At 44.4% G+C, this 14,876-nt stretch overlaps 1 protein-coding gene across 1 annotated transcript in view; it reads right to left on the bottom strand.

Annotated features, from left to right (window-relative positions):
* The window catches only part of CDH11 (cadherin 11, type 2, OB-cadherin (osteoblast)), an 80,008-nt gene that overhangs the window by 17,797 nt on the left and 47,335 nt on the right, over positions 1-14,876 (bottom strand). Inside the window, exons 7-10 of the mRNA XM_005870141.2 lie at positions 8,881-9,134; positions 3,530-3,666; positions 2,583-2,716; positions 2,004-2,121 (exon numbers count right to left, since the gene is read on the bottom strand). Of these exons, the coding sequence (XP_005870203.1) occupies positions 2,004-2,121; positions 2,583-2,716; positions 3,530-3,666; positions 8,881-9,134 (643 nt within the window). The remainder of the gene's footprint in view (positions 1-2,003; positions 2,122-2,582; positions 2,717-3,529; positions 3,667-8,880; positions 9,135-14,876) is intronic.

The raw sequence follows: 14,876 nt of genomic DNA, 5'->3' as shown, positions 1-14,876 counted from the left end.
GAAATACAACATTAAAGAGCTCCAAGTAAGGTTTCTATTTTGAAATGATGGAAATCATTTACAAAGGGAATTAGAGGTTGTTTTGTTCGGTTCCTTTAAAATACATGTCTCTCCCTCTAACTTCCTTCACACCCTGGTTGTCCAGAGTGTGTCCACCGAGAAAGCAAGGCATCGGGAGAGGAATCTCTGCCACAACACCTGGGCCTTTCTACCCCAGAGTCTCATTTAATATGTGTCTGATTAAGAAGGGCTGCATTTAAATGCTCAACTCAGCCCTGACCGGTGTGGCTCAGCTGATTGGGCATCGTCCATGCACTGAAAGGCTGCTGATTTGATTCCCTGTCAGGGCACATGCCTAAGGCACGTGCGGGAGGCAGCTCATCAATATTGTGCACTCACATCAATGTTTCTCTGTTTCTCTCTCCCTCCCTCTCTAAAATTCAATTTTAAAAAAATCTTTAAATGCTCAAATCAATGCAAGAAGTAATAATAAAGTAGGTCAGGTCATCTCCCCCCAAATCCAAGTGGCATGGGGAAGACTCCTCTGTTCTAATAATCAGCCCAGCAGGATGCAATGACACAGGCTGTAAGTTCTAAACTCTGGGTGCCTGGGTTTAACATCTAGATCCAACCCCTGTGTAGCTGACTGACTTTAAATTTTTTTCTTTTTCAATTACAGTTTACATTCAGTATTATTCTGTATTAGTTTCAGACCTACAGCTTAGGGGTTAGACAAGCATACAAAGTGTTCCCCGATATTTCCAGTGTCCACCTGGCAGCATACGTAGTTATTACAATATTGTTGACCATATTCCCTGTGCTGTACTTGACATCCCCATGGCTATTTCGCAACTGCCTATCTATACTTCTCAATCCCTTCCCTGCTTGTAGCTGATCGGCTGTGAACAAGTTACTAGTTCTTGATAATTCTGTGCCTCATTTTCCTCATCTTCTAAGTGGGAATAATAATAATAACAACCCTTAGCTGTGGTGGGCTGAGAGAATTCAGTGGGCAGAGCGTGGGAAGGGTCTTGGCATGGTGTTTGCAACATAGCTGCTGGCATTTATGATATCGATAATAGTGGATGATAATAACGATGATGAAGAGATACTACTACTTCTTCCATTAATTTAAGGTCCTATAAGCCTGGCCTCAGTCACCGAGAAAGCAATCAACCTATAGCCTGGCACACAGCTAGCTCATACCTGATGAAATATCTACACTCAGGACCGCCTTTTATTCCTATGTCCAATGTTGGCGTTTGTCAGCCTGTTTTACAGACCTGCATCGTCATAAGTTTATAGCAACAGCTGCAGACCAAAACAGTCCGGCCGGGAGTCAGGAAACTTAGATTTTTATCCTGGCTCTGGCACCAACGATGTCAAGGGGCTGCATCCATTTGGGTCTACACAACAAAAACAATTTGAAGACTTTGCACTGGGAAGCAGGACACATTTGCTTTTCCCACGTTTCCCGTGGCCACAAGGTGCCTTGTCCATGCCCTTCCGGCGGTCATCCCGCAGCCACCTTCAGGGACCCAGTTCTGTACCCATCACACTGCATCCCAACTGCGCATGGAAGAAAAGGCCAGCCGAAAATTTCCATTGCCTGGTAAACTTGACCTAATTTGTTTTAATCTCTACCTGATATCAATATTCATAAAGCCACACTTCCCGTCTCGGGTTCACCAACCTCTGAAAAAAAAATATGAATGAAGTTGTTTGCTATTGATTCTATAAGCTTCCCCACTTGGATTTGCCACCGCTTCATGACCATCGAAGCCAACAACAACAGCAAAAGTAAAATACCATCAGACTCACTCATTCATAGGCGCCAAATGAGCCCATGCCTCATAATAAAGACGGCATTATGATCTCTCGTTTGCTCTTCACCAGAAAGGCATTGATTATTGAGATTAGGGAAAATACTTGCGCTCTGCAACATAAAAGCCATCCATTTCCCATTTCTACGTCTCTGAAGGCACAGGAACCTTGGTACGAACCTCTGTTGTCTATGACTGTGAAGTTTGGATTGTGAATGATTTCAGGAGGCAGACTGAAGATAAATCTTGGTCCATTGGCTGTGTCATCCTTGTCATCTGCACTAATTGTAACAATTGGCTGAAAGAGAAAGGTGGCCCATAACTAAATCATGCTGACATTGTCACATCATTTATTTAAAAATTCCCGGCTGGCTAACAAGCCTGGTTTTAATCAGAGAACACAGTTCCAGAGCTGAACTGAGGCTCTGAAGCTTTCTTGGGTAGTGGAAGTATCTCCAGGTGATACTCTCAAAAACCAAACTCGGTCCGGCCAGTGTGGCTCAGTAGTTGAGCGCTGACCTATGAACCAGAAGGTCACGGTTCGTTTTCTGGTCAGGGCACATGCCCGGATTGTGGGCTTGATTCCCAGTGGGGAGCATGCAGGAGGCAGCCTATGAATGATTTTCCCTCATCATTGATGTTTCTATCTCTCTCTCTCCCTCTCCCTTCTTTTTTGAAATCAATAAAAAGATATTTAAACAAACAAACTTGTTTCCCAATGCCTTGCTCATAGCCAGGGGAGAGGAAAAGCCAAGTTACCTGGTTAGAAAGTGGCTTGTTCTGATCACTCTCACAGATGAAGCCTTCGTAAGGGGCAGCGAACTTGGGAGCGTTATCGTTGACGTCCAGGACCCTGATGGACACGGGGACTTTGGCTTCCTGATGCCGGTTGTCTGGAAAGAGAGCATTCAGTCAGTGCCAAGTAGGAATGCACGTTGGTCAAAGGTTACTCTTAGGAAGGAGTAAGCGCCAGCCACTCCTCCAGGCAGTGCAGGGACAGGCATTGTTGGCACAAAAGCCATCTGAAACGGGAAGTATGCTAGGACCAGGGTGAGGGGGATGCTCTGGAATAAATGTGAATATTAGACCAGGAAGAACCACTTTTCTATTTCTTCTGATTCTGCTGCTGAGGTTTTATTCTGCATGCTTAGAATAGATCCTGCCACCCCTGAGTGTAGTCCATAGCAGTGGTTCTCAAACTGGGGTTCCCCAGAGCAGCAGCAGAACCACCTGGGAATTCCTTGGGAATGAAAACGCTCAGGCCCCAGCCCAGACCTACTGAACCAGAGGCGCTGAGGGAAATCTTTGTTATAACAATCCCTCCATCACATTCCAACACATGATCAAGTTTGAGAACCACTGGTCTACAGGTAAACAAGAAGCCACAAATCTCGGCTCTAAGGATTCTGCTGCTCTGGGTTTAAACAAAACTGAGTGACAGGATATACGGGGAATCCTTCCATGAAGGTCATGAGTGTCAAGCTGCTGAGGGCGGTCAGCTCACTGGCCAAGTCTGCACCCAGAGAAAACAAAAACGTCTCTATGTCTTTACTTGTATGACTTCCTAGACAGAGAACCAAAAATAAATTATAAAGATGGAAAACATGTTTATCCTATCTCAGCTGCCTGTCCCTTTCCAGAATATGCGGAATCTGAGGGAATAATAATTGATAAAGCAGAATCAAAGCCCTTAGGAAAACACTTACGGATTTCTGCCGCAAAAACAGAGATGTTGAGCCAGGCGGTTTCCTCTCTGTCCAGAGGTTTTGTAGTTTTAATAAAACCATCCTCTGGATTAATAGTGAAAAACCTGTCCAGGTCAGTATGCCGATCAATTGAATACCTAAGCGGAATGCAAATGAGGCAATTAGAGGAGACATTCCAAGCAGCTTCATATTTGAGTATTTTCTCCATGCTGTATTTAAAGCAACTTTCCCAAGGAGTTGCTTGAGCTAGGTGTTTTCTTTTTAATCAAATTTACTTTTCATACTTTGTACATGAATCTTTTATAGAAATCATTTTGCCGCATTAGCATTCTTTATCCAGTGCAATGAATGAAAGAGCTGTTTAGCATATTTGATTGAGAAGCATAATGCTATGCTGCATATTTCTCCGGATTTACTACAATCACCCACCATCTGAATATTTATGGAAGTGCATTTTGGGAAGTCGGTCTGCCTTGCTCCCAAACTACTCAGAAAGTCATAAATGTATCAAACCTTTGCCAGATTTTTGCATGAGATATTAAATAGTTTCACGTTTATCTAAATTTATCAGCAAGGATCATTTATGGTCCAAAACAATCATTTTTCTCCTTATTTAAAGAACAATGTGAACTGCATTTTGAGCAGACTTATTTGCTTAGTCTTAGGGGTCCTCGGGTAGCTTGGTTCTGAATTCCAGGGTGAAATATGCAAAGCAGGCTTGGCCATTCATGTGGAACATTCACACTGCCCACACTTTAATGACCCCAGACTGTGCCGAACAGCATAGCTACAAGGTTTCAGCTACTTCTGTCCACTAGAAAATTTACTTTGTTTCAAACAAAAGGCAAAATAATTTTCAAAATATTACTGGAGTATATTTATGGCAGGGTGAGGTGGGAGATGGGCCAAGAGGAAGGGCCGTTATTGAGGTAACAGGGAAAGTGACTTACCAGTACTCAGGGCATGCCCAGCTGTAAGTATTGGAGCCCTGGTTTTCAAGAGTCTGCTGAACTCTAACAGCCCTTCCTGCCCTCCCCCACACTGACTCCAAGTGGAGAAGATGGTCATGTCAACTCGGGTAGCATGCTGGGCTTCCTAACTGGGTAGTGTCCTGTTCTTGGAGGGCTTAGCTGTGTTTCCCTGAAGTTAACAGAATACCTATGCCTGGAGGCATTCATCGAGGGCCATACAACCGAATATTAGAAGTAGCAAAGCCCATGGAGGTCACAGGGTTTATCTTCAATTTACAAATGACGGGGTTGGCCAATGGTTTATTTTCTAGTTTCTGGGGGAGCCACTGTTAGAACCTGGATCTTCCGATCCCAGATCCTGTTCTTGGCACCCACAGGAGCTCATCGCTGGTATCACGTGACTGCAACAGCTCCCTGTGGGAATGGAATGATCAGTGTCCTTCCCCAGCGAAGGAACGGTAGACATCACACATCTCGTAGATGTCAATAGAGGATTAGCAACTGAGCCCTCAGCAGAGAGCCCTACTGAAAAAGAGGCAAAAATAATAGAAGACGTTTTGTCTCACCACCAGGAAATTTACTGTCTAGTTAACATGATAAGACACACTCGTAGGAAGAAATGGAAGGATTCCAAGCATTCTTCCATACAAGTGAATTGGTTTTGTAAAATCCTAGGTGTAAGTTCATGCTCCAGAACATATAAGCTGAGTGATATGGAAAAGACACTTGAGTTCTTTGAATCTCAGCTTATTATGTTTTAAACTGGAATATGAACAGTACCTAACTTTGGGTTGGTTTTGAGAACTACATGACGTAATAGATGTTTAAAATATCCGACTTAGCGCCTGGGCAGGATTCTGAGACTAGTGAAGACACCAGGTGTGGGGCTGTTGGAGGCGGGAGAGATTCCTGCCAAGGAAGCTAAGAGGAGAGAATATTTCAGGAAGACAGTTGTAAACAAAGGTGTGTCTAATGCTACAGAGTCTGAGAAAAAGAAGATATGCAAAATGTTCATGCGGCTGAGAGTTGGGGTGACACAATAAGGCCTTACCTATCTGTCCAAGACACAAATTCCTTTACAGGTGAAGATAAGCTATTAGCAAAGTAGGTGGTGAGGATAGGAGACCCAGTGAATAAAAGGAGACCCAAGTGGGTGAAGGGGGTTGGTTCAAGGGGGTTGGTGCACTGAGCATCTTTGGATAATTATAGACATGGAAATTGCCTGATTGCTTGAAACAGCTACCATTGAAAACATGACCCCAATACCCAATTGCTGAAGTGGGTCCTGGGAGAGAATGAGGTGCAGAGGGGATCAGCAGTTGCTCCACGTGTTTTTACGTCATCACTCTTCTAAAAAGTCGCTAATGCACCTCGATATTCCTGACCAAAGCGAAGCTATTTATAATTCACACCATGAACAGTGTTGAGTAGTTGAAAGGTGTTACAATGACCCTCAGTCATAATGTAATGCATCTTCCTGCACAGGGAGAACTCAGTACGCAAACCTTGTCGGGAAATCTTGTCATTAGTGGTGGCTGGGCTAGAGTGAAAAGCTCAGAGTGGACTCAGGGTAGATGTGGACTAACATACAGGCTTTGAGGAATTCACATCATCCTTCTGAGCGTCAGTATTTCCATCAATGGATCCTAAAGCAGCAAATGCCTCAAAAGGTGCCTATTAACTTTAACTTAGTACACAGGTTGGGACCAAGAAGATGCTCAGTACAGGGAAATTCTCTTCCTTTCTCACAAGGAACAAGGTTCAAGGATTGAAAGGCAGTGGAACCCTGGCTGGGGGCTCAGTTGGTTGGAGTATTGTCCCATGCACCAAAAGGTTGTGGGTTTGATCTCTTGATCTCTGGTTAGAAGGCAATCAGTTGATGTTGATCTCTCCCGTCAGTGTTTCTCTCTTTCCCTCTCTCTTCCTCTCTCTCTGAAATCAGTGAGAACATATCCTTGGCTGAGGATTGAAAAAAACAAGGCAATGGCAGTATTTACATTTGGAACACCCTTCTGCTCTCTCAGCATTTTCTTTGGTGTAAATAGAAAGATGTCACTGCCCATGACAATATTTTGTCATGCTCGGATCCGTTTACCTTTTCTCTCTAGCCTTGCTGAGGTAGGATTGACAAATAAATACTTGCATATATTCAATGTGTACAACATGGTGTTTTGATAAAAGTATACCTTATGTAATGATTACCAAGATCAGACTAATTAATATATCCATCACCTCACAGAGTTACCATCTTGTGTGTGTGTGTGTGTATGTTTGTGGTAGAACACTTAAGATCTACTCTCTTAGTAAATTTCAAGTATAAAATATATTATCTAGAGCTCTAGAACTTCTTCATCTTACAACTAGAAGTTGTACCCCATTACTAAGATCTGCACCCCCCTCTTATGTGTAACCTCCTAACCCCTGGCCACCACTGTCCTGTTTGATTTGTAAAAATTTTTTTTTTAGATTCTACATATCATGCTATATTTGTCTTTCTGTGTCTGGCTTATTTCACTTAGCATACTTTTCTCCAAACTTATCCACATTATTACAAATGGCAGGACTTCCTTTTTTAAGGCTTAATATTCCATCGTATATATGTACCACATTTTGCTTATCCATTCATTGGTTGATGAGCACTTAGGTGGTTTCCATGTCTTGCCTATTGTGAACACTGCAATGACCATGGGGGTGCAGCTATCTCTTCAAGACACAGTCATTATGAAAACAGTACAGAAGTCCCTCAAAATGCAAATGGCAGCTGATATTGTCCTGCAGGTGGACCTTATCAACCCTGAACTCGACAGACACGTCCTGGCCCTTTGTAAGGGTGCCGTGGACAACATGCATACTGAGGTGTCGCTGTGATGCACCGTGGCGAGTGCTGTGAGGTGGCGGGTCACATCTAAGTGCGGGGGGGCAGGGGAGGGCGGGGAGGGAGGAAATCAGCACCCTGTAAGCAAGTTGCAAAGAACGGGGAAGAAAGAACCAGGAGGAAGAACATGGAAAGTCCAGAACTAGGAGAGGGCAGTTCTATGTCAGAGAACAGGAAGTAGGCAGGTCTCACGCAGCCAAGAGCCAGGTGGGAAGAAAGAGTGAGACAGACAGGGGAGAGCAGAGATGAGCAGGCCCAGCAAGAGCCTTGGGCCAAGTAAGAGAGTTAAGATTATTTTGGGGGGACAACGGGGCATTGGGGACAATGTGATCATCGATCATGTTGTTGTTGTTGGGCTGGGTATGAGGTGATGTTGGCTATGTTGTAAACCGATGGCTCTGGCTCTGGGATTGATGAGAGAAAGGTCCGCGGAGACTGAAGGCGGGGACACCATGAGGAGGGTGGGGGGAGGAATTCAGGCGAGCAGGGAATCCAGGACGGCTGTGGAGAGGGTAACGTTTGCTAGAATCCAGGCCAGGACAGTTTTCAGGCAACTATGAGTTTCTGTCCTATAAACATCTTCAATCTGTGACTCAGTCTCCTTCTCAACCGCTTCCTCATCAGCCTCATCCCTCATTAACTCATGTCACTGATGGGGGAGGCGGGATCCTAAACCACAATTCTCTATCTTGCTTTTCCAAGTCACAAAAAACAATGTGCACAACACACAAGCACCCTAAACCTGTCCGGCACTCTGTTACCTCTCAGCAGCAGCTAGACCAGGGGTCCTCAAACTTTTTAAACAGGGGGCCAGTTCACTGTCCCTCAGACCGTTGGAGGGCCGGACTATAGTTTAAAAAAAAACTATGAACAAATTCCTATGCACACTGCACATATCTTATTTTGAAGTAAAAAAACAAAACGGGAACAAATACAATATTTGTATTTGCATGTGGCCCGCGGGCTGTAGTTTGAGGACCCCTGAGCTAGACAGAGCGCGCTCGCCTGGCCTCCTGTTCACTGGCCATGCCTCCTGGGCACGTCACTCTGCCTCACAGAGCCCAGTCCCCCTTCCATGTACGGATAACAATTCCTATAATAGGGAGGGGAGGGGGTAAATTACATCACATGTCTGCATACCCAGTGGACTGACCGGAGCATAGGAAGGTGTTCAATAAGTTATAATTACTCTACTTATTTTATAATTAGTATTTATACTTCCCCTCAGTTCCCCTGGGCACACAGGCCCAGCTGAGGCTTACGTCGCTGGAAATCTGCTCCAGAGAGAAATTATGTAGCTTACACAAACCCATGCACAAAGCGAGCAGCAGGGGCAAAGTAGACGTCCATCTTCTAACTCTTAATCTCGGTTACATGGCATTGGACCTGAGTGTCTTGGACCCTTTTGTAACTGAAGGTGTGGTTTCGGGTCTCTGCAGGGCTTTGCTAAAGCCTCTTGCCTCTAAAATTCCCCATCCAGGCTTTTACGCTACATCCGTCTGTACCTTATCGGGCTGTTGGCAGCATCAGGGTCTTTGGCATGGACTCTCCCAACCACGGTGCCAGCGGCTGCGTTTTCTTGGACTTCATGGATGTAACTTGGGGCCAAGAACATGGGGGGCTCGTCAGCATCTTCCACTGCGATCTTGATTGTCACCGTGTCCTTGAAAGGCCCGTTGCTGATGAATTTGGGGTCGATGTGCACGTTGGCTGCCTCCACCTTCAGGCTGTATGCTCTCTTGGTTTCGAAATCTACGGGCTGACGAGAAGGAAGAGAAGATTGGCAACTGGTTCCTTGAAAGAATAATGAAAGCGAGAGGCCTGCTTGTGTTACAGGGCAGAGTGTGCAGTTCCTCAAAGTGAGAAAATCAGTGTCTATTCAATATCCAATTACCTGAGCCATTTGGTCAGAAAATCAGACAAATCAATGGCTGAACCCTGGAATACGCTTAATGGGCAATTCTAGGAGCACAACAGACACAGAAGGGGCCCGTGACCTCAAATGTACCTCATTCTATACAGCAACACGAAGGCTGCTCAAAGCCCCCAAAAGGCACCCATGATGAGAAGGAATGACAACACTACAGAAATAAATGGTATATAGACTGTTCTGTAAAGTACTGAAAATCTTGGCAATAAAAATACCCACTGGCCCAGCTGGTATGGCTCAATGGTTGAGCATCAACCTATGAACCAGGAAATCTTGGTTCAATTCCCAGTCAGGGCACATGCCTGGGTTTTGGGTCTGATCCCCGGGAGGAGGAGTGCAGGAGGCAGCAGATCAATGATTCTTTCTCATCATTGATGTTTCTATCTCTCTCTCCCTCTTCCTTTCTCTCTGTAATCAGTAAAAATATATTTTTTTAAAAAAGGAATACCCCAGTGTGATGTTGATTTTTAACATATCAGTCATGCTTCTTAACCTCTCTTGTCAGAGACTGTGCTGTAACTTGCTAGTCAGACAGGAATGACAGTTTGTTTTGATTGTGCTCATTTGTAGGAAACCTTCTATTTTTAGCAAGCCATAGGCAAATAAGAATAATGCTTCCTTGATATAGGAATGTATATATGTAAGGATATCCATTTGAAGAAAAACAACTGTAAACAACATAGATGTTACAAAGATATGAAAAATAATTGGGAAGTAGCATTGGAATGGCTGCAGTTACTGGGAAATGGATGGAAAACACCCTCATTCCGAACGAGAGGCGGTACAGTGAATCGATGGGCAGAGGGTGAAAAGTAAAACCGCAGCAGAGAACGGAGCCCTCCTGCCTAGGAAACAGGGCTTTCTAACTAGCATTGTGGATGATGCTAAGCTACCAAATGTTTGCAAAGACTTGGGTCGTTTAAGGCAAACAGCTGCCTGCCACACTGTTGCCTCTGCCCAGCAGACACTTCCTTTGAATGGGCGGGCGACCATAGGGTTGTCACTCTACAACCGCCAAAGGAAGATGATCCACGTCCAGGAAGGTTAAACACATTCCACACCCTGGACACTTTCCATCATCTTCCCACCCTCCTGCTCCCCACTCGGGGACACTCCCTCTTTCTGGAGCAAGACCTGCCCCAGCTGCTCAGCCCGTCTGGAGCTTTATCCTTCGCTGGGTTACTAAGCCGCAGAACAGGATATTTCTAGGCTGAGGGTATGAGATTGCTGATGTTTCTCCAAAAATCTCTGAATTACTAGATTATAAAAAAATATTGTAGCCCTAACTGGTTTGGCTCAGTAAATAGAGCATTGGCCTGTGGACTGAAAGGTCCCAGGTTCGATTCCGGTCAAGGGCATGTACCTTGGTTGCGGGCACATCCCCAGTAAGAGGTGTGCAGGAGGCAGCTGATCGATGTTTCTAACTCTCTATCCCTCTCCCTTCCTCTCTGTAAAAATTCAATAAAATATATTAAAAAAATATATATATTGGAAGATGATAGTTCTGAGACCTGGTAGGTAGAACATTTCTCATCTCAGGTAGCTGAGTGCTCCTAGAGCCAAACCTTTTGATTTAAGTCTAGGCACCTGCCCAGAGCATGCTCCCAATGGCAAGCCCTGTGGGCATTAAGGCTGGTGCCATTATGCTGCAGTTGGATCAATGCTTTTTGGACCCCAAGCAAATGGCCCAAATCTCTGCACACATTGGTCTAGAATGCCCTTTCCTACATTGGTGAGGTCTGACTAAATTTTCTGGTGGTCTGCCCACACCTCATGGCCTTGGAAAGTCCTCCTAAGCCCCCAGACAGATCAAGGTGGTCCATTAGTTGCCCTTGCAGCCCCTCACCTCCCAACCCCGGAAGGTGGGGAGCAGCACAAAGGGCTCCACTGGGTCTTGTGGATCTTTGCTCATCTTTTCGTCCCCAATGCCCAGGAATAACTGTGCCAAGTGATTGTATGCACCCATCATTGTGACTAAGTGGGGAGCAGGGCAGATGAGTACCATTTTAATATTTACCTAAAATATGTCCCCTGCCTCCTTCCAAAAGAGATTTAAGGTCGCTTCCCATGTGCGCATTTATATCCATGTTATGAGCAGTTGAAATAAAGCTAAATGAGGCAATACTCTATTTGAGCCATAAATATCTTACTACCCCCTCGTTTACTATCCCACCTCTGAAAAGTCTCTCTGGGGGATGAATTCATGAGAATATAACAGTATTCAAAAAGGTGTTATATTTGTTAGATAGAGTATAGGGTTATGTCTAATCAGGAGAAAGGTACCCACAAAACATCAAATCCCACTGGGAGAGTTTATCAAGGAAAAAACAGCCCATCCGTAGGATGGGATGTCATGTAGTCATTAGAAATGATTATGTATGGTATATAACAACATGTAAAATGTTTACTATGTGACATTAAGTTAACAAATCTGATGACCCTATGATTGCAGATGTGTGAAATGTTATATGCATGTGGGCAAGGAATACTTAGACATCAAAATGGCTTTATTAAAGTGGGGAATATTTAAAATGTTTTCTAATGCTGCTCTCACGCTGTTTTACACTGAGTTTATTTGATTGAAAGTAAATAACTTAGAAACAGTACCAGGATATGTCTTTGATAAATAGGAGCCTCACTGGGTCAAGGGTGTTGCATGAACAGATTGGATTTTGCCCCGGAAGTGGACCGAGCCAGTGATAAGTTTCACCTTCATTTTGCATTGGTTCTTCCTTAGCCCACCACACAGAGGCTGTGTGAATAGCCGAGGGCAGTTCTCTCCTCTGCACCACTGTAACCCTGAGGCTGTTGCATCCTAATCTCTTCAACAAATGAATGGCTCTGCCTCCTAAATATCTCTTGAATTCTTCATCTTCCCTTCCTCTGCCTTCTCCAGTTCTTTATAATTTCTCCCTTGAGTTCCAACAACCGTTTTGCAATGGTCCCACTGTATCCATCTCTAAACCCTGGAGACTGAACTTATTCAAGTTTCCTAAACCTGTCCTGTTTCCATCCATACCGGATTCCAAGGAGTTCTTCACGAGCTCTTTTTCTGCCCTTCCTCTCCTTATCTATCTGGTAAACTCCTACTCACCCATGGAGACTCCGCTCAAGATTGGCCCCTGTAAGAAGTCGTTATGTCCCTATTCATAGATCTGATCACACAGTTGGTTCTCAACTGGGGAGTGATTTTGTGCTAACTACCCCCAGGTTTCATCAGGCACTGTCTACAACTACTTATTATTATCCTGAGTGGTGGGGTGGGGTGTGCTTACTGGCACCCAGTGAGGAGAGGCAGGGATGCTGCTAAACACCCTACAATGCACAGAACAGCCCCTGCAAGAAAAATGATCTGTCCGGAAATATTGTTAGTGCTGAGGCTGAGAAAATTCGCTCTGTTGTAATTGTCATTTTACTTCTCTGTCCTGTTAAAGTGTGACCTCTCTGTGGCCAGGACTCTCACTCTTCAACCTCAGATGTCTAGCCTTCCTCAAAGGGCCTGCCCGACAAATAATAACTCAATAATTCTTGGTTAAAAAATGGATAAATAAATCAAGAAATGAGCAAAAAAAAACTATATTAAAGAATATTCTTAAAAGACAAAAATATCCCCATTATCTCTCCATACCCTTTTATATTATTAAATCATATAGAATGACTTCCACAAGGACCCATCCTTTTACTCTGTTAAATTCACCTCTCGATTTTTTTTCTAGTGGACATTTGGAACTTTGTGCTATAAGTTTAAGGAATGAAACGACATCTTACTCTGTTTTAAACCTACACAGCAGTGCTTTATAGACTATTATCCTTTTGCTTGGAATAAACACACTGCATTGGGGGGAAATGTGCAAATTAATCTTATGCGGAGAGCTCATTTGCCATGTGCGAGTTCCACGGGGTGATTTTAATGCTTCTGGATTTTGGAGACACAGTGTGTGTTTATGCCCTAAATACATTGAAAACAGGTGACAACCTTAGCATAACCAACTACCCAATTACTTTGAACAGCAAAGGATGCGAGGCAGAAATCGCTGATGTCAATGCTCATATGTCAGTGTCAAGCAAGAGGGATAGTAATATTAATTAACGCGCTAAGTTGACAGCTCTATGCTACACGCAATTCACACGGAGATTCTCCCAGAGGAGAAGCCCAAGGGAGTGATTACCCCAGGCCCTGCGGACACACCCGTCACTGTCACTAATGTCCACGTTTCCAAGTATCCAAAGCTCACCCCGATTCCATATGCATTTACCACAGAGTCCCCCCAATCTTCTCTTTGTTCTGTGACCCATCATATTTCTCCCAAACCCAACAGTGCCTTCAAATGCTATGACAAGTCAGCCCCCTGGAGGGCCTCTCTCCTGCCTGCCCCCTTACTGAAAAATCCCCACCCCCCCAGGAATTTCCTCCACTCCACCCTCGATTTCTCCCCAGCTACCGGCCTCTTTATTGATTCTTCAAATTGTATTTTTAGCAGTGTTACAGTCCAATCTCTTCCATCACACTGAGAAGCTTAATATTCATGCTAGAAAACTAGGTTGAAAATGAATGCTTGATTAAAACCAAGGTAACCCCATCATCCAATTCAGACTGAATGCTTCCCACACTTTGATATTGGAGAGGGGTTGATTTCTCAAGTGCTAAATCAGAGGGAAGACCATTTTAGAATAGACTGTAACAGTTTCTTCACTTTTATAAGCCCTCATGACCCAGCTGTTGCTAAAATGTCTTGAGAGCGAAGTTGTTCAAGAATACTCTAGGTTTGAATCCCGTGCCTGTGAATTCCTAGCTGTGTGACTAGGACAGCGTCAAGTTGTGTAGTCTGTCTGAGCCCCAGTCTCCTCATAATTAAATGGAGGTCTCTTTGTCCATAGGAATCATATGATCTACCTTTTTAATGAGTTTTGTGAAAGGTAAACAAGAGAGTGTTTGGAAGAGGCTTGGGCTTTCTCTGGCCAATATTGAGTATTGAGAAAATGTTAGATCTTACAAACAAAGCAAGGAAAAGAACAATAAACTCCCCACTGTCTTGAATTAATCCGAAGGACACATGTTAGGGACAGTTTAGCATGGGGGAAGGACCATTATTGTTGTTTCTTGGGTTCAATTTTTTAAAAAAAATATGTTTTTCATTGATTTTTAGAGAGAGAGGAAGAGAGAGGGATAAAGAGATAGAAATATCAATGAGAGAGAAACTCCATCAATCAGCTGCCTCCTGCATGCCCCTTACTGTGTATTGAGCCTGCAACCCGGGCATGTGCCCTGACCGGGAATCGAACCGTCACCTCCTGGTTCATGGGTGGACGCTCAACCACTGAGCCACACCGACTGGGCTCTTGGGTTCAATTGTGAGAGAAAATGACAGCAGTGCAATGGAACTTGGGTGTTTGAGCTAGGGAAAGTCCTGAGCAGCCCATATGAACAGACTCGCTGGGCCAAGCCACAGGGGGAACTTCATACATGCTCAGCGCTGCTTCTCCCAAATGTAGGTGTGTCTAGCTGTCTTTCCTTCCGGAGCAAAACTGTGCCCAGAGCTAACTAGCAATCTCAGGTAGGTGCCCCAGTCT

This window comes from Myotis brandtii, unplaced genomic scaffold, assembly GCF_000412655.1.
Source record: "Myotis brandtii unplaced genomic scaffold, ASM41265v1 scaffold313, whole genome shotgun sequence".
Lineage (NCBI taxonomy): Eukaryota > Metazoa > Chordata > Mammalia > Chiroptera > Vespertilionidae > Myotis > Myotis brandtii.
The sequence above is the reverse complement of the archived record's forward strand: the minus strand, read 5'-3'. Positions and strand labels throughout refer to the sequence as shown.